Source organism: Numida meleagris, chromosome 5, assembly GCF_002078875.1.
Source record: "Numida meleagris isolate 19003 breed g44 Domestic line chromosome 5, NumMel1.0, whole genome shotgun sequence".
NCBI lineage: Eukaryota > Metazoa > Chordata > Aves > Galliformes > Numididae > Numida > Numida meleagris.
In genome coordinates this window covers 23,570,740-23,590,996 of record NC_034413.1, presented here as the reverse complement: position 1 = coordinate 23,590,996, position 20,257 = coordinate 23,570,740, and the positions used below count along the sequence as shown (strand labels likewise).

The following is a 20,257-nucleotide window of genomic DNA, read 5'->3' as shown; positions in this document are numbered from 1 at the left end:
GGCGTCAGAAGGCGGCTCCGGTAATGCGCCCATCGAAGTTGTCTGGGAATGCCGCGGCTGCCACAATGACACCGGCGAACGGACTGTCACATCGCGTGTCCCTGCCGCGGTAAGTGGTAAAGGAGAGGATAAGCAGACGGTGGTACCCTCCCCGCCTTCTGAGCTCGGGGAGATGTACCGATGCACGATCTCCTGGCTGACGTGCTATTCCTCGTTCCTGCAACAGCTTTCTCATTTAGAGAAACAACCGATTCCTATTAAAGGCATCGTCGGTATCTAATTAATTCCACGGGTCCGCCTGCACAGGTCGTCGGTGCGCTGTGTCAAGGAGCGGTCTTTGTTATCGCTACGGAAAATCCGGCAGCGATTTCAGCAGGAATTTCTAAGCCACCCTGTTCTAGGAAAGCCATTAGCTCTCCCTCATGCAATTAGCGGAGACTGCTTCCTTTTCTTCCTTTGCGATACTACAGAAACTTAAGAGCCCAAGCGTACGGGAATAGTAGGAATAAACAAAATATAATAATATATCGATAATTCACTCCTTTTGTAATCTGTCTACGGAGAAATCCTGCGGAGGGTCCCATTTTCAACTATCAGAATGAATTACAGGCATCAGGAAAAACACCAGGTTTTGACAAAACACACGTGTTCGTGTTGCCGGATTATCCCCTCCCCCATAAAACAGAAAGGTAAAAAAGAAGCCGTTTTTGACATCACTTATGGCAGGAACGTATTTCTCTCGACGCGGGGCTGCACGCAAGGCGCAGGCTGCTCTGACGGTCACAGGCACTCCTCCTGCAGTTACAAGACTCCCCATGATTTTAATGAGTTTCGTATCAAAGAGCTAGGCAAAGTACAGCTTTCAGTGTCACCACACGGTTATCGTGCTGGCAGTCAGAATTGGTAAAAACTAGGGATGTTGCCGCTGCTGAAGGATTTGTAACTCTTTTGTGTGCCATCACAAATGAGCTGGTTTTGCAGAGAACAAGTGACAGAGGGAACCTTTCCTCCACACGGGGAGAGCAGAATCACCCAGGCTCAGCACAAACCATCTGCTGCTGCAGGCAGCCCTCCCCAGTGCAGCAGGAGACTGCTACGCTTTGCACCGAACAGTAAATTGCAATCAAGGAGACACTTTTAGGAACTGGATGTTCGCTCTGCCCCAAACACCAGGACTTCAGCTGTCTTTTCAAAGGTAGAGCTATATTTTAAAAACTCCTGAAGGTAGAGCAAAGCCTGGGAAGGTCAGGTTTAGCCTCAGTCAGCAGATATGCCTTACATAGTGCTTGCCTATCATCATCATCAGCTGACGCTTTTTACTTAAAAAGAATCACAAAATAAACCCCAAACTTTTTATCTAGTATACATAGAGCTTAGGTAAAAAAATGTGAAGAGCACACTTACATGTACATACCAAACAATATCCTAGAATGATAGTAGCTGTATTGCTATGCATTATCCTTATAGCAGTAGCACTTACTTTGACACCCTGGTAAATACAGATGCCCCACACAGTGCTGTACACACAGTAAGAAATGATCCCTGTCCTATACCTTTTACCAAACATATGAAAAACATGCATTGGAAGAGTATTTCAGCTGCCCATTACTGTTTTCAGAGCTCTTGCCCATCTGTTTCTCCTTTTACCACAAGGACTGACCACAAAATTAGCTCACCTAAAATGAAATGCAGATTTTTCACATGAAAATATCGGAGGTTTAAGTATTAACAGCTCATAGTTACACGCTTTCAGTTTTCAATTAGAGAGCACTAATCATTTGCTTTTAGCTCCAACACTCTTTCAAGGTTTTCTTCCAGTTCCTTCCCATAATAGGAATATGCTAAATCTAATATTAGTGGTCTCAGGGGACAAGATGGGCAAACAGTCTCGGGACAGTATTTTCAAGCAATTACACTCTTGTTTTTACAATATTTAGAGCATCAGGATCCTTACTTAACATTGTTTTCAACAATTTTTTTTTCTTTAAGTAATGCTACATCCGTAGAAACATTTTTGGATTCTAAACTTTTCCCTCATATTCTCCTGATGGTGGATTTTATCATATCTAGATCTAGAAGAGTGAAGAAAGAAAGCATTCTTCCAGAACTGGGAGTTACACGGTTTGCCTAACAGAGTATATTGTCTTACATTACCATCTGCTCCATCCCTAATTACATATATTTCATAATTTAAAAAAAATGAAAAGTCTCTGAAACAATCATTTTTTACCTTAACACTTTTAAATTCTTTTGCAAAGATTGTTCCTATACACCACAGCCACATGCAATAATGACGTGATCTCAGGTTAGATATTATGAAAACTTTCTTCTCAGAAAGAATGGCGATACATTGGCACAGGCTCACCTGGGGGTGGTAGAGTCACCATCCCTGGAGGAGGAAAACCGTGGAGATGTGGCACTGAGGGACGTGGTTAGTGGACGTGGTGGGAGGAGTTGACAGTTGGACTAGATCTTAGTGCTCTTTTCCAACCTGAATGATTCTGATCTCCTACTCTGCCTTGATGTATGGAAGAAGCACAACATGCTTGTTTTCACAACAGGTGCACTGTATAGCCAGCTCCTGACCTTTCACTTAAACTCTCATCTGGACATCCTACAAGTGACTACCACCATCAGCCAAAACACCTTGTGAAGGCCAGACTGAAAAGGCAGCAATCTCTGCAGAAATGTTGAAGTGTTGGTACCAGTTTGCTACAGCCAGCTCGCTCCTCATTCTTAACAAACCACGTAAGGGATGGTCCTAACCACCCCGTAAAAGTTCAGACACAGGATCATCATTCTCTTCCAAAAGCTCCAAGCAGTTCAGATGTTAGTTAAGTTTTAGGTGGAAGATAAAGGGGCAAAGCTAACACTAAAATAAGGCATCCTTGTAAAGCAATTATAACCAATAAAATGTATTTATGGCAATTGCCTGAACATAAAACAATAATGATAATAAATAAAGTACATACTGTAATATTGAATTGCTAGTTAAATTGACTTAGTGTTTAATATTATCAAAACCTCTGGCACTAAGTCATTTGTGTTAAAAATAACTTTATCTTTGTAATTCTCATCAACCTTGACTGCCCTATGCAGATGTCACTGCAATTTGCTCATCAACTCCAGGACAGCTGCCAATCAATACAGAAGACCAACACTTGAAACTAGAGAGAAGACAGCAGGAACCTGAAGAACACTCAGGACCACATTCTGGGCTGCTACTAACAGCTGCGCATCCTCGTGTTCATTGACAGCAGGAGCTTTACCACAAGCTAGCCAAGAAACAAGCAACCCCCACGTGGCTGCGTGGCTCAGAACCACCTTAGACTGAATTAGGGTGCAAATCTCACTGAGCGGGATGGAAACGGTGCCCACTGTAACCAAGATTCAATTTCATCCACAAGTATTGAGGTCCACCACTTAATGCAGCAAACTGTTAAGTAGGGACTTCGTCAAAGCAAAGCAAGGTGTTATTATGACAGTAATTTGTACCCACATTGCAGATTTGCCAAAGATCTTAAAGCATCTTTAAAAGTATAAATCAGCCTCTTTGAGAAGTATTTGTCTGTTGTTATAGACGTTATGTCAGACTGGAAAGCTACAACACAAAGAAGTTACACTAAGCATGAAATTTCACTCTTCTGCAAAAGGCCAGCCCAAAGACTACAGGCTCTCCTTAAGTACCCCATAAATCCTTTAAGTAGGGCTTAAATTAGAAATTACACAGGATTAAGGAGGCGGATAGGTCTCATACTGGTCCGTCGGTACCTGAGTCAAATTTACCCATGCAGATCAGTAAAAAAAAGTCTAAAAAAAAAAATCTATGTATCTCAAATTCAATTTTGAGCTTAGTATTACTATGCTGCATAGACTTAAAAAAAAAAGCTGACGGTTTTATTTTTTTTGAGAATGCAGTGCTCACTCTGTTCCTACAATTTTGTAGTCGAACCAACCATCCAACATTACAAAGCAGGTATTTCACTGAAATTTTGTTCTATATGCATCTTGAGTAGTTTTTTACCACTTGATCCCCTTACTTTAAAAATAAATTGGCATAAGGCAATCTCTACTCTGAAAGCATTTTTTGCATGTGTGCAGATCTTTACATGGCTAACATGGCTCTAGGTAAGTACATTTGACCAATAATATCACCACCAAAGTCCTTGATCTGTCTACCTCAGTTTTCTCTCACAACTCGTTTTGCTTTCTCCAAATAAGAAGCTACCCCCAACAACAGGCCAGACCTGAATTCTTTCCAGTGTACGTGCCCACAGTTACTTAAATATGAATCCTTAGATATAGTCTCTTTTGATGCATTCTTGAGTCAGAATTTATTTTAAATAGCTGAAGCCTGTTACAACTTTGAGAGTATACAGCTGTGTTTCTGTAGCGCCATGTGCAATGGGAATCTAGAGCCTGCCAGAGTTCTGGGTAATTCTGCTGCTCGTGAAAGCAATGGCAAAGAAAGCCCTGTGCTGGCTACTCAGGGTAGTCTGATGTCAGGGGAAATTTCTTTTTTGTCTGGTGACGTTTAGCAGTTGTCACACATCTTATATTCCCTTTGTTAAGATATGTAAGGTTTTTGAATATATTCTTGGCTGTTCTTATTTTATATCTAGTTCTTCTCCACAACTTAAAGTAGCCGACTACATTAATTACTTGTAGGGAATGCAAAACAGGCTTGGTTTCTGGTTTTCTTTTTGTGTTGTTGTTTTTTAAATTTGTTTCATTCACACAAAAACATGCTGAATTAGAGATTGCATACTATTAACTTTAATACTAAGCTTCTGACCCAGATGTAATCTAACACAAATACATATTTAACAAAGAGAAAACTCACTTCCTCCCTCCTCCATGCTTTATTTCTGTCTTGTAGACCCATCATACATGGAAGATAAACACTTCCAGCTGGAAAAGGAAGTTGGAGTGTAACAAGATGTTTCATTCTAATGTACCACCTGAGATACTTTGCACAGTCATGGTTATGGCTACATTACAGATGAGAGAACAGTACACAATGAAGCAGTGATGCTCCATGGCTGGCAGGTATTTCAAATCCCTAAGATGCTGCAGCAGCTATTATAGATAAGAACTTATGCCACAGAATTAATGTTTCTAGAGGGATATCTCATAGGTAAACAGCAGTAATTTAGAACTGAGTCCCAGTGTCTCCTTTAGTAAAACATTTCAAGGGCATTACTCAGGAGAAACTTAAAGGGATTGTTTGATACTGGACAGGATGTTCTACTATCGGGTAGAATACAGGGTAAGCTGGTCTAGCCAGAAATGTCACTCTAAGTTTTAGCAGGAGAGAATATTTCATGTGACAGAGTTCTGGGGTAGAACTGTCACGAAGGAAAAAATAATCGTGTCTATCTTATCTAGTTATATATTATACAGCTTCTGTGAGGTACGACAGTGATTTCATCCTTGCTTTATAGACTTTAGGGCAACTCAGGCTAAATCATCAGATGAGAATCAGGAATCTGAAAACTACAAAACTACGTGTAAGAACGTGTATATGCTTTACACACTGCATCACATGTTTCTGTGCAGAATGACTACTAAATTTCATCTTGAATTCTGCAAAGCTTTTCCCCAGGTGTAAAAAGTAAGTTGTTCTAATATAGAAGGTTTCCTGCTTTTTTTTATTCAGTATAGTTTGGTTGGTTTTTTTTTTTTTTTTTTTTGGAATTACTGCATCCAGGCCTGGGGCCTCCAGCACAAGGAAGATGTGGAGCTTTTGGAGCAGGTTAGGGGATGGCCATGAAGATGCTCAGAGGGCTGGAGCACTTCTTTTATGAAGAAGGGCTGAAGGAGCTGGGCTTGTTCAGCCTGGAGAAGAGAAAGCTCCAGGGAGACCTCATTGTGGTCTTCTGCTACCTAAAGGGAGCTTATTAACAAGAGAGAGACCAACTTTTGACACGGGCAGATAGAGATAGGAAAAGTGGGAATGGTTTTGAACTAAAAGAGGAGAAATTTAGATTAGATGTTAGGGGAAAATAATTCACTCAGGGGATGATGAGGCCCTGGCATAGCTGCCCAGAGAAGCTGGGGGCGCCCCAGCCCTGGAGGCGCTCAAGGCCAGGTTGGATGGGGCCTTGGGCACCTGGTCTGGTGGGTGGCAGCCCTGCCCACGGCAGGGGGTTGGAACTGGATGGGCTTTAAGGTCCCTTCCAATCCAAACCATTCTATGATTCTATGTTTACAATTCATTATTACATAATCAACTGAAAAAAAGAGGCAATCCAGGTGGTTCAAAAAGTCAAGGATCCTGCATTATACTTGAAAATGTATGATATTCTCAAGACCTATAATAAAAGGCATAGAGATCCCGTAGTTTTTCCATAAGTAGAACATATGGGGTGGGGGGTTGGTTTCCAGACAAATTCAGACATGCAAATACACTGCTATGAAGATGAATCAAACCCCTAAGCTCCATTCTATCATGAAAGTTCAAGACACGTTATGCTACTGCAGTATCTGGGTACGAGGAATCTAGCCTCATCTGCACTGTTATAATTCCTCACCAACAATAGTGCCCTGCACAAAAAACAAGTTGTGCTATTGTGATTTCTTTAATGTGATGCTATGGGAAAGTAAGCCTTGAAAAAAACTCACAGAAACATAAAGCATGAAATGAATGTTTAACCCTGTGTGTATTTACTCTTCAGCTATTGCCTTGACTCAGGCTCCACAGGCAAAAAGCACAAATTCTGTTTTTCTGTGTAACTTGGTAATCAAAGGCTCACATCTTTCGTCTCTTCTAGTTTCATTTAGTGCTCACATTTTTTCCATATCAAGTACTTTGTGATCTTCACCTGATATAAGGTGGTACAGGACATTCTCATACCTCTGGGTGCTCCTGCAACACAATTGCTTCGATCTAGCATGACATTTCTAACATAATGTACAAAATGGAACATCGGTGAAATGTTTTCAACCTCAAGAAAAGACAGCCCTATTTAAATCAACAGTAGGAAAGTGCTTGGTGAGAGATATATTGCAGAATTTCATCCTTTGGGCACAACTTCAAGTTTCAGAGTGAGCCCACTTGATCTGAGCACAGACTTCAAGATGGAAGCATTATTCCACTATGCACCAGGTAACGGCAAAAACAAAAACTGCATTTATTTAGTACATGCTGTCATCATACATCCCTTGATGTCTGTAATGCTGTTCACTGCACAAAGCTGTAGCTACCTCTGTCAATGGTAATGAGCATTTCAGTTAAAAGACAGTTTATCTTACACACTGCCACTCCTACAGGCTGGGCTGAGACTCACCTATGAGAGAGGGTGGGTTTCATGGAGCTCATAGAGTTCATGGGGGGTTGCATGGGGAGCTTCCCTGGAGGATCGTTCTGCCGGCTTTTCTGGTGGCGAAGCAGCAAGAGCCGTCCCAGCTCCTCACACCACGACGAGAGCAGCGCTGTGCAATCAGAACAAAATGACAGTAAGTGCACATCAGAATAACTGGTACAGCTGAGTGCAGATGCAAGCTGCTATAACAAGAGCCACAAACTGAACAGATAAGACCCAGGAGTGAAAAGTTCGTCCATGAGCCAACACTCACATTATTATCCTATCAAATTGAGTCTGTAATTGTGCTACACTATCATTATAATGTTTTTACACAAGTTACGAACGTTCTGCACAGCCTAGGAGGCATGAGAGAACTCGTCTGAGCTGAGCAGCAAAGAGATGAATGGGTGAGGCACAAGGACATGGGGTAGCTGTTGTGGATGAAAAAAGGCGCTGAAGAATTCATTTCACACTAATAGAAACGTAAGAAAAACATGCAGAAGACATCATTCACAGAGGGGAGCAGTAGATAACAAGATCTCCTTCCTGTTTGGCTATTTTTGTGCAAAAGCTTAATTGGAGAGGCATGAAGAGGAACCCATGCGCTGGAATTCATTTCCAAAACGGCTATTAGCTACCAGTCCTGAATAGATAAACAAGAGAATACAGCCACACTAATGCGGGTGTACAGAAGTTAGGTACTTCCATCTGTATTTGAACCAGCGTAACCCCTAAATGCTTATCTCCATTATGTGACTAATCTTCTGGGCAATGAGGGTGCTTCAGTGCTTACAGGAACATCATGCTTATGAACAATGACAGGTAGAGTTTTTCTAGAGAGACTAAAAGCTTGCAACTCCCTCTGAAGACATGAAAGGGTTCGTTATCTCTGAAAATGTGGCCTTTTCCTTAGGCACCCACAGACAGATAAGACCAGCCCCTGTTACAAAACCCATGTTCTTTGGAGTAAACAGAGCCGGAGAAAGTGACTGTGAGTTGGGTCTGGCTACGGCGAGCCACGGCTTTGCATAGAACCACCAGAAGAACAGCTGAGCCACAAAGCTGCCACGGTGCCAGCAGCAGGAGTGGCTCCATGGGGTGAGACATCTCCAAGGTACTACATGGCGAAGGGCCCCACCAATGAAGTGCAGGTGAACTCAACTCAGTTCTGCAGCTGGAGAAGCATTCCCAAGTGGAAATGCCTGGGGTTTTTCATTCTTTAAAGTGTGCTTTGCGTAAACCTCATCACAATAACATGCTTTGTGCTTGTATATTTTTTTAAACTAAGTGCTTTCCTAAGGTGGTATGAATGGAACAAATCAACAGATTGTGCTGGCAGGTGAGAACCAGGAGGCTACTCAAAAAGCAAACTGCCCAAGCAGCTTTAAGCAAGAGAGCTCTACATGTAAGTTTAGGTTTGCCAGTTTAAAAGAGCAAGAGCAGAATTCTCTAAAATCGAGGCTTTTGGATTCTTTTTTTTTTTCTAATGGATATCCTCTAGCCCAGTAATGCAACCCCAAGCAGCAGCAAACCACCAGTGTCAACCACCTTTTTGTTGCAGTAGATACTCAGAGGTTCTGTTAACAAACATTTAATAGAGCAAATTCCAAAGGGACTAATTGTGAAGTCGTATTTGCAGGGGAAAAAAAAGAACTTGTTTTGCCAAGAACACCCACAAATACGATTTTTCAGTCGGCAAAACAATTGGAATTTCTCAAGCTTAATGGCCACACAAGAAAAATGTTTAAAGCCAGGCCATTCCTGTGGATTAATCACACATTTGGACAAAGGCGATGCTGTAAATTCCTTGCATTTATCAAACGGAAGGTCAGCAGTGGTGTTCAGGGAGGCATTTTAGAGCTCTGCTTTGACAAGAAGGGGACACCGCTCCTTTATGTAACTGAATACAGCCACTCCGAAATGGTTAGCCCTGCATGCAGCCTCCAGAGCGTTCCCCCGAGCGGTGTGAAATGTTCCAGCAATGAGTGTCAGCCTAAGCTGCTTCTCTATTAGCCAAGGAATCTGTCAACAAGCATCTGATCACATTACACTCACCTTTTATCCCTGCCCTATCACTACTAATGTGCTCCCCTTTTCCAGCTGCCCAGCGATGCGGCCGCAGCCTGGCACAGCTGCTGCCCATGCCACAGCCACTGGAGTGCTGCAGGCGAGTGCCGTGCTGCTGCACAGCAGTGCAGCCATGTCGGAGCAACAGGGGATGCTGAGCATTGCCACGCCGAGTGCAATTACTGCAGTGTCAAATGGAAATCGCCCATCTTACACGCGGCTTTGATGCGAGCAGGGCATTGCTCCTTCCGTACACGTATAGGCACTTGACAAATAAGATAAAAAGCAGCAACCTAATGGGGCTGAGGACATGAATCTGCAAACAAAAGCCATACCTGCTCTGGAAAAAAGCAGAGTAACCCTCGGAAAAGGAATATGCCAGTGAGATAGCACTGCTTTGGTGAGGTGGAGATAAGGGAAGATCTTAATGAGTTATTATTATTACTAATATCTAACACACACATTTAGAAAGGTGAAATGTGAACTGTCAAAGAACAAAGAAGCCCTCAAGATAAGCCAGACAGCTACGTTCTACAAGCTATCTGGAGAGGACTCCTGTTTTCAGAAACTAGGAGACTGTGAGAATAAAACGTAATGCATTTACTCATCCCTATCACAGCACTCATTACTGAGAGGTTTAACCTTTCTCTCTGGGGACATCTTGACTCATGTACCATGTACGATAATCACTCTCCTCCCAATGTCGGTGTTTGCGCAGCAATGAAAGCAGACCCTGCCCAGACCTCCCGCTCGGCCAGCACCACATTGCCCCAGCCAGACAGGGGCCCGCTGCCCTCACTCCCCGGGAGCTGCGTGCCCTCCCTGCCCTGCCAAGAGCTGCTGTGTGCTCAGCATGTAGGGGGAGTGTGCACCTCACATCTGGTACAGATGCCTTCTAGAGAACATTGCTTCCTCCGCTATTCAAGTCAGATGAAACAAACTCCAAATGAATTTACAGATTACACTATTCATCTTTAGTGTACTTAGTTACTGCTTTTTATGCTGACAGTATTGGGCACATCTCAACTCATTTACACTCAAAGCACGAGAAATTCAGTATCGTACTATAATGAACAGATAAAGCAGCAAGCACAAAGGACAGCTACAGATGGTGCCAACAGTCAGTCTCTCCCTCTCACAGAACAGCCAAGCAGCTGCTTTTTCTCCCCCCTCCACCCCTCCTTCTTGCAACAGGAGCACAGATTTTGCAGATGGACCATCCACACCGTCTCTCACAGCCTCTCACTGCGGCACTTTAATGATCAGATTTAAATCGTGTTCCTGTGCTGCATTGCTACAATGTCCCTTGCATGTAATAACCCAGCTCTCCCGCCTAAGTTGAAGTCAACTGTTGCAAGGAGGAAACAAAAATCCTTTAAGCGTGCACCCCCTCGCTCCCCCGTACGCAAACAAATGTAGAGCACAGCCCGGTTAATTCCCCAGAACTGACATTTTCAGCCAATGTGCAGTCGCAGAGGGCTTTGCCAGCTCATGCCAAAAGATGCATAATAATGGCAATCAAATGACGTGCTGACAGTTTAAGTATATTCACACATTTATTTTGCTTAAAGGGACACGCTCTGAGCTGATTGGTGCGATATTTGACCTACTTTTCTCCATTTGGAAAACCTGTATCATTCTTAATGGGATTGCATTTTAATTCAAACACTGATGCATTTTCATAGGAATAAATCAATACCGATTTGCTAGGAATGACTGTGTTAGGGAGCCTACATAGGAATGAGCAGCCCCTGGTTTTGCACTTGTGAAATGGAGAAAAACAGAGATTTAAAAACAAGAGAGATTCCAATCTCAGGTAGCCAACGAGGTTTCTGAAGGAAGCAAGAGAAAGAATTTAAGAAACCGTTCCATGGCATTCAGCACCCCACAGCCAGCCCATTGTTTTGCCTGTCTCCAGAGAGGGGAGGTGCAAGTGCCTCCACCGCGCCAACAGTACCTCACATCACACAGCTGGCCATGCTGTGGCCTTCTGGGTGCCTCGGGTACTTCTAAGTGCTTTCACTGAAAAATCACAGAGTAACACTGCCTGCCATGTGTGCACCGAGAGCCTGGGGACGGAGAGCAGTGGAAGGCAGATTTTTTTCCCTTCGACTTGAGTGACATTTCAAGCATTTCTTTGCAACCGCAGAGCTAAGCTTTGCTTCAAAGAGAAAGGAAGCAATCATTATTTAATCCCCTGCCTCTAGGAGCTGGGTATTTAGGAACGTGCCAAATATCACAAGATGTGCAGCACCATTATTCGGGCTGGTAACACCCCCCGACATTGTTCATCTTCTGCTAGGGCCCTTTGGAGCCGAAGACCTGCCACTCGGTGCCAAAGCAGAGCTCTCCAAGCACACACTTGACGGGGTGCTCCTATCAGCTGGGATCCCTTGCTTTGGAGAGGAGGGAACCCATGCCTCGCACCCAGGCTGCCTGCACAGTTCCTTACTTCTCAGTGACAAAGGCTACCAGCGTACTTGCATTCACAAAGCAACAATTACATGATGAATGATGATGGCGTGTCTTGAGGGGTAGTTCATAGTCCTGGCACTGAATATTGGGTGTAGCCCATTATAATCCTTTTTGGGTAGGGGAACAGAAAGGGAAAGGCAAATAGGCTAAGCAATCAATGCTACCCAATAGATTCCCTAATGCATTTCATTAGCTGTATACACACCGCCGTCAATAGCTACAATCCTGTAGCCGACTGATTTAACTCAGCACATCGCGAAGTGCTGCAGTAAGCATCTAGGAGCGAATGAGCCAGTGGGCTCCCTAGAAAGCAAAATACAGAGAAGCATGGTGTTAATCTATTTACCTATTATGATACCCTAGTATTAGTTACAGCTTATCACCTCAGTAAATCACCGCCTCTTGTTAGGGAACGTGCTTAAAGATGCAGCAAACTGTTATTTACAGGCAGACACTATATTTACAGCTACAAAGACAGGTGAGGAGGGGATAGGACAACAGCTCAGTAATTTCAATGCCTTCTGCTTCCCAGGAGACTGCTGGAGGAGCACAATAGGATTACCGTTTTCTTGCCGCAGTTAAGCTGCAGCAGATAGTTCAATAGGCAGGCTGGCAGACTCGTATTTCTTACTGCAATGAAAATATTAGGAAAAAAAGATGAGTCTGATTTGGAGAACTATCTATTCAGCACCATCTCTCTGGCTTGCTGTTGTATCTCAGAATGAAATGCATTTGGCTAAAACATTTTTACAACATCTGTAAGAAATTCCAGTTGTTCCCCCCCTCCCCCCCGATTCTATCCCTTAATTTTATATTGCTTTTAGGACCAAATTTGTATGTTTTGTATGGAGAATTCCATGTAAAGGGAATACAGAGTTACTGAGGGCTTTATATCCTTTGCTGCATAGACCGCAATCTGAATACAGTGTTTATAAATCATCCCGTGAGATAATGTGATGGGGTGGGAAGGGAAACAGTGACAAAAAGAGAAGGAAAGGAGTGAAAATAACTATCATCTTGGTTATTTAAGAATGTCACTCTTTTCATAGAGGAATGCACAGTGTTTGGAAAACAAACATAAAATATGTTAACTAGTTAATGCCCAAAGTGATGCATTATTACAGAAATAACTCAAATTGCCTTAAAAGAACAGAATCTTTGTCCAGAGTTTTGGGAAACAGAACACTATCTGTTTTCCTCTTGTTCTAAAAGCCATTTTTGCTCGTAAGGAGCTGGGAAATTGAGAGAGAGGAGAGAAACTGCTCATTCCCAGCTGCTGCCAGGACTGCTTTTCCTGCAGCTCTCCTCCTCAGGCACGTCAGCAGAGCCTAGCAATGGCTGACTAACCTCTCTGAGTCAGCGAGGGCAGGAAAGCAAGGCCACGGAGGAGAGAGGATGTAACTAGTGATTAAAAGCGGCTTGGAGCATGGGTGTTCTCCCCTCCTCTCAGCTCCGCCGAGGTACCCCTGTGTGTCCTAACCCACTGATAGACAAGCCCTACCCCTGTCATTACACAGCCTTCTGCTCTGTATCCGCCCCAATGCCAAGAGCACAAAAGAAATGCATACAACCCAATTACAAAGCAGAAGTGGCAATTTTTCAGCAGCCTGGCAGCTCAGCCTGCCTGTGGCCATGCAGTAGGATCTAGGCATCCTCCTCCCGCAGGCCCGGCTGCCAGCACTGCCCGCGGCACAGAGCCAGGCCAGCTCCCCGTGCTGCTCCCATCCTGTCCCAAGGGGCTCGCGCCCTGCTGCCTTCCTTCCCGGAGCAGCTGGGGGCTGTGCCTGCTGCTCTCCATCAGGCAGAATCAGCTGGAACAGTCGTGGTAAGTGGACTGGATTAAACGGACCGATTTGATCTGAAGTTGAACAACACCAACACAGAACTGCTGCACTAGCAGAGCAGTGAGGAGAGATGTGCCTTTGGTAGCACCTTTGAACAGACACATTCTGTAAAAGGGCACAGGGGACCGTGTAGAAATGAATTCCCCTGCAGAGCAGGCAGGCGCTGTGGTGTGAGGAGGCATGAGCTGCCCTGCTAAGCCCAACAAAAACACAGAGTCAACAGCAATCATTCAGTGCAGCAGAACAGTGCACGATACTGGCTTTCATTGCCAATATGAAGTCATATCCTTTATCACCAATGTTTCCTCCATTACCAAAGCCACAGTAGTGTCCTGCAGAAATACCCAGCTTTTCCCTGGTGGGATTGATCTATAATACAGTTATGTACTGTTGTGAATGAAAAAACAAACATCACGAAGGTCTGTAGCAAAACAGATAATGTGGGGAATGTCTAATTAAACTAGATGCACTATCAATTTAACTAACATAGGCTTTATTGAATAAAAGCCTAATAAAACCTGAGCATTATCTAGCATGAGCTCTCAAGGCTGCTGCAGGAGAATGACACAACGTACTAGCCTTGCCTGGAATATGGGTCCAGTTTGCCTTGGCATACTTTCACCTCTTCATAAATTCCTCTTCAGACACACACACACACACACACGCACACATACATACACAGGCTTTCCCAAAACCTCTTGCCAATTGGAAGAGGACATGCTGGAGACACAGACCTGAATACCACTACCCTTATCCCATGACTTCAGTGGAACTGGGATATCCCGATTTCCTTCTGTACTCACCAAAACTTGGCAGAGCATCTTACCAGATTCACTACATTAACTTTGAAGTAATACATTACAAAACATAGCACAATGGCTCAATTTGGCAAGCACTAAACACACTGCATGGATCCAGATAAAATACATAAGCATTTCATTTAGGCTTAGCAGTACCCATGTTGCTACATCTGAAAACACGAACCATTATAAAGAGAAGACAAAGCCAGTGAAAGGCCACTAGCAAGTGAATTGTGAGCTCCTGAATTTGGCTTTCCAAAAGAAATGCACTCAAATAGCATTAGACTGTTCGTTTTCTTACTCATCCAATTGTTAGTTTCACTGCCTCGATTTCAAACAACAGTGTCTTTCATTACTGCTGTGTGCTTTTATTGTGTGATGCCAGTTTTAGTTGTCAACAGATTTCACACATAACTCAAGCATCTGAAAAATGGAAATGACTCATGGCAGCCCATCTTTGGGTAGATTCAAACTGGTGACCCATAGGTGAGAGGCTTACTTCCCCTTAAACCATTTTGAGCTCTCTGATCACTACTGTAAACAACTTCTGAGCTAACTAACAGCAGGCCTAACAATAAAAAGTGCTACAAAAAATACCAGGGGCATTTGACCAGAGATTCAACACAGGGAATCCATGCACAGGCAGTACAATGATGAAAAGACTGGAAAAGGGAAAATCTAGTGATCAGCTTCAAAAAAGCAAAAGAAAGAACTGCAGAATTAAAGATCCAGCATCTTATTAGGGAAAAAAAAAAACCCAAATGATTCAAAACAACTAAGAGAAAAGTGAAAAATGAGTAAAAACCAAAATGGATTTGTCAGAAACAAATCACATCACGCTTCTGTACTTTCTTTTCACTAGCAAACAAAGGATCTTGAGCACAGAGTGCATATTATTTTGATGTTACTGAGGCTTCAGTGCTGCTCTACATGACTTTCTCACAAATAGACAGAGGAAATAAGGTCTAGCTGAACACAACAGAAAATGGCTGGAAACTTAAGCTTACAGAAGTATTAAGCCAATGGCAGTAATAAACTCGAGCATAGTCATATAGGTTTTTGCAGGAGTCCGTTCAGGGTCTAAAATTACTGAGTGCCTCATTTACAGATATCCATGATAGAAAAAAGGATCCATGGATGAAGGGAAAGAACGTGTTCTGGGTCAACTTACAGATGGCACAAGCTGCAAAGAAACACTGGTTTACTGCAGAGGTTGAATGTTAAAATGATCTTGACGTTGAAGAAACAGTCTGAAACAATGTTCAGCAGTGCCACGTACAAAGCATGGCACCGCATATCTTCACAACAGAATGAGAAAAGCCTCTGCAGGCAAGAGCTCTCCCAGGTGGAGCTGAAGACACTCGGCTGCATGAGCAGCTGTGCAGTTCAAGAGGTGTCCAATTCCTTCTCTCTCCCCAGCAACATCATACACCCACTGAATGGGCAGAGAATGAGTAGGAAGAAGCTATTAAATTAACCGTGAAGAAAAGACTGCATGGAATGGGTTTATTTATTTAGCTATTTAAGAAGAGGGAAGATTGAGAGCAGCACTCAATTTTAGAGAGTAATAACCCAATATCCGTATCAGCAGCATAAAACCCAAAAAAATAATAAACTGTGAAGAGGTAGAAAAGACACTGGTTAGGTATCAGGACCACTTTCCTCCTGAGAAAGGGGTAAGTTGAGGAACCTCCATGACTGGAGATGCTGAGAACAGGTCAGACAAACAAGTGGTGAGAATGGCATTGAGAGCTCTTTAGCCAACGGAGAATGGCATTGATGACTTTTTAAGTTTTCTATAGTCCAATGAATCCATGATTGTGAGCACAGGAATTTCAATCAAAGAGCTTGCATCTGAAAGGTCTTTATATCTGCCTTGTATTTATCACTACTCCAAAATGCAAGGAAATTAAAAAATACTTAATGTTACGGTTACAGAGTGGGCCGCTCCTGCAGAGGCTGCTGAAGTGACCATCCAGATCCATGGCTTGCTGGCTAAGTTTTGAAGAAGAAGTTTTACTCTGAGTACAGGTGCTGTGCTGATGGTCACACTGCCTGTGGCTGAATGAGGCCCAGAGCAGAGCGGATCACACACCTTCCCTTCATGGGAAGGAAAAATCACCACCGCCACATCAAGGGCCTCCTGCTCTGTGCCCGCATTCTCAAGGCCTGCCATGGAACATTTGCAGGCAACAACTGCAGAACATCTGGAGAGGCTTTCAAGGAGGAAAAAAAAACAACACAAAAACCACACAACCAAAATTTATAGCAGAAACATGTTTCCAAAGTTAACATTGCACAGCCAGAACTTCTGAGAAGGACCAAATGCTATTTTAAGAACTTTTGCTTCTTGGTTTTGCAGTTTCACTCCTAACTTTTATTTTACATTATTTTACTTTTTTTTTTTTTTTAATGAGAAAAGAATGCTTTATCAGGTGTCCACAGTTCTTTTTGTTTTTGTTTGATTAGCTTAATACAGTCTTTGCCAACCTCTCTTTAAGTGTTAAAGCAAAAAAAAAAAGTTAGTTTTCAAAGTTAGAGGTGGCAGGACCATTTTTTGCATTACCCAAACTTCTGTATTTAAGCAGAAATAAGCTGAAAGCACTCTGGGCATATCCTCTTGTTTTCCTTTCGAAAAAAAATTGCAACTACATATAGAACAATCTGCCTGTGCTGAACATGGAAACAGTTACGGATATTAGCAAAAAGAAACTCAGCTGACAAGATTTTTCAACTTAATTATTTCTGTTCTAACAGCACAGACCAGAGCAACGTGTGCAAGCACTGCAGATTCAAACAGGCAATGTTTCCCACCTCACTCCCTAACTAATACTTTGTTTTTCTAACAGCGTTATCACTTCTGTTTTTCTCTCTGCATCCCACCAACCCTGCCAAGCCTGTCACCTTCTCTTTGCTAGCAACCTGCTCTTCTCCTCTGGTACTCATCACCTTTCTTTGAGAACCGCCTAATGAATTAACGCTAAATTAACACACAAAAGTCACATTGTTCCAAGCAGCCCTGGGAATCTGGTAACTATCTGGAGCAAATGAAGAGTTGTACACCCTGAAAGTTTGTTTCTTCTGGCTGTGTTAGTTGGTCAAACAATAGATACTGCCTCTCCCTACAAATCCTGTATTACTTAGAGTCTTGGATTATCACTGATACTACAACAATACAAAAATGTACAACAGTATAATTTAAAATACACAACAATCACCTGCTAAATTCATTCTTTTTGTTTCTCACCTCAAACACGGTTGTATTAAAGGAGAAGACTCTGAGCCACAGAAGCTCTCATTAAGGTATTCTGATATCCTTTAAGATACAACATGCACCACATTTATTTTATTACCAATAAAGTAAAACTCGTCAATGTTCCCTTACAATTAGAGCCACACAGAGAACCAAAGTTGGCATAAAACAAAAAACTGGATTCAAGGCCTAAAAAAAGCTACCCTGATCTTCAGATTATTTTGATCATATATTCAAGACATGAAGTGCTCAGCAGCAGCAGTTCTGCCTGCAGGTACCCATCCTTGCCGTGTGCCATGCCCTGCCGTGCTGGCACGCACCCAGCAGTGCTGGAGCATCTGTCTGCATGACCACCCTGTGAACCTGACCAGGGAGATCAGTGGGCTTTTTTTTTTTGCAGACAGTCCTTGTTTTTTCCAGCTGCCTCAGCCCTGCAGCACTTGGGCTCCGTGCAGAGGCAGGGGCAGGTGCCTGTTTTGCACCTGCGCTACTTGGGGCAGTGATTTTGCTGTGCTCCTGTGTGCCCCGGTCATGCTGGCAGCACTGCAGGCACAGTGGCTTGGAACAGGAGGGTTTGTTTAAGCCTTCATATGAACATTAGTGTTAGACAGATTAGAAATTGCTATTTCTTTGTCTTCAGGGGAACGTTTATGTTTTTACATGAGTAGAAACAGGTTATCTACGGAACAGATGAAAACATGAACACGGCTAATTGCTTCCTCCATGCGCTCAGGAATCAGTGCAAATCACAACCACACCAATCTTTCTTTTCTCTGTTTGAAAATACAAAAAATGAGGAAGAAGGAAAGGGTTATTTGTGAGCATTGCATTGCAGAGACATTTATCGGTGAGCAGACCTTCTAAATTCCTGCAGAGTGCACCTGGCCCCCTCTCCCCGCACAGAAGTGCTGTAATTTCAGGACCAAAGTGCTACAAGATAATGCCATCACTACTCCTGCTATCTATAAATAACAACTCAGATCCAGCAGTCACGTGGAAAGGCTGGCCCTCAATATATACATGTGTGTGAGCACGCGTTTGGAAACCCAAATAATTCTAATAATCTTGCATGAAATAAGCTTTAGCTTTTCAAATTTAGCTCTGGTCCACGCACTCCCTATGGCTTGCAGAGGACTGCTTATTTTACTTTCCAACGCAGCTCTTCCCTCAGAAGCTGCTGACGAGGGCATTAGCGGGGCATTGTGCGAAACCATATCACGCACCGCTGCGTGCAGGCTACTGGAGGAGGCACAGCCAGCAGCTCTTGGGCAGCCCCAGTCCCCGCCACCCGGCTTCCAGCATCTTGGGAGGAGGATGGCAGAGAAAATCACACAGTGCTAACGACACAAGGAGCCAGGTTTTAGGGACAATTTCCTAAAGCAAAACTGTTTGAAGCAGTAGAGCAGTGCAAAAGAATTATTTTTTTTAAATATAATTTGAATACTTAACTCTACACAGCATTAGTAACACAAATTGGAAAGCATTTTGGACAAATTGTGTGTGACTCCTTGGGTGTTTTTTTCTGGGAAAATGACTAGAACACAACCTGACACGATCAACAGAGCCTACAAAAAATGCTGTTTATCTAAGATGGAAATACCCACAAGACATTATCGGGGTAAGATTTTCTTATTTGGAAGCAGAAACAGAAGCGAGCCTAGCAAGGATGGGAGGGGAACGGGGCACAGCAAGGGAAGAACAGGATTCCCCAGCTGTTAGACTCTGCTAATTCTGCACAGCTTCTCACAAGGACGGAGTTTCTGTTTCACAGCCTGCAGAAAAGCAGCAGTTTGCACCAGCACTGAACAAACATCCTATCTAAATAGCAACTGTGTCTGCTTTATGTTCCCAGAACATCTGGATCAAAGGATTCAAACCGGACATCAGAACTCCAAATACTACCAGAAAGCACACAGTAAGATGCTGTTCCTGCTGATGGTAAATAGAACTGTCTGCTCTTGGTGAGAGCTGTTTTGGATCAACTCCTGCTTCTGCTGAAGTTGGTGGGAAACCCTGTGAACAATTTTTGTAGCAAGAAGACCAAATGCCTTAAATTCACACTTTCAATCCAACCCCTTCAGTAAACCATACCATCTTAAGTTTGTAAAAGAAAACATAATTTGTGACACTGAGGGACATGGTTAGTGGACACAGTGGTGCAGGGCTGGTGTTGGTCTGGATGATTCAAGTGGTCTGCTTCAACCTTAATGATTCTATGATAATTTTTCCTTTATACATCCACAATTACTTCTGTACTAGCCCAACAGATGATAACTTTTGACTTTTGTGATGTGTACTAACACATTATGTGGGAAAGTGACTAAACCAGTGGGTCCAAAACAACAGAAACGAGAGCAAAAGATAAAGGTTCTGAAAGGCGGACGGAGACGTGGCTGCCTGCAGACTGGGTCTGGCTATTCATTGCCTGGGGACTACATAAAGGGCCTTTAACAAGCACAGAAGAACTCACTCCTTCCATAAAGAGCTTGAAAGAAATGCAATAAAAGTTCA

General features: G+C 43.2%; 1 protein-coding gene and 1 long non-coding RNA gene across 13 annotated transcripts in view; one reads left to right on the top strand and one right to left on the bottom strand.

Annotated features, from left to right (window-relative positions):
- LOC110399525 lies at positions 1 to 4,066 on the top strand. 2 transcript variants are annotated; one of them, XR_002439251.1, is made up of 2 exons: positions 1 to 109; positions 2,562 to 4,066. It is a non-coding gene; the product is annotated as an uncharacterized LOC110399525 (long non-coding RNA). The 2 variants fall into 2 exon arrangements; XR_002439252.1 differs by lacking the exon at positions 1 to 109 and adding an exon at positions 1,094 to 1,195.
- ZMIZ1 (zinc finger MIZ-type containing 1) overlaps positions 1 to 20,257 on the bottom strand; it is a 333,239-nt gene that overhangs the window by 44,985 nt on the left and 267,997 nt on the right. For all 11 annotated transcript variants that reach the window (XM_021398381.1, XM_021398386.1, XM_021398384.1 and 8 more), the window contains one exon: positions 7,290 to 7,434. In XM_021398381.1, coding sequence (XP_021254056.1) covers positions 7,290 to 7,434 — 145 coding nt within the window. The remainder of the gene's footprint in view (positions 1 to 7,289; positions 7,435 to 20,257) is intronic.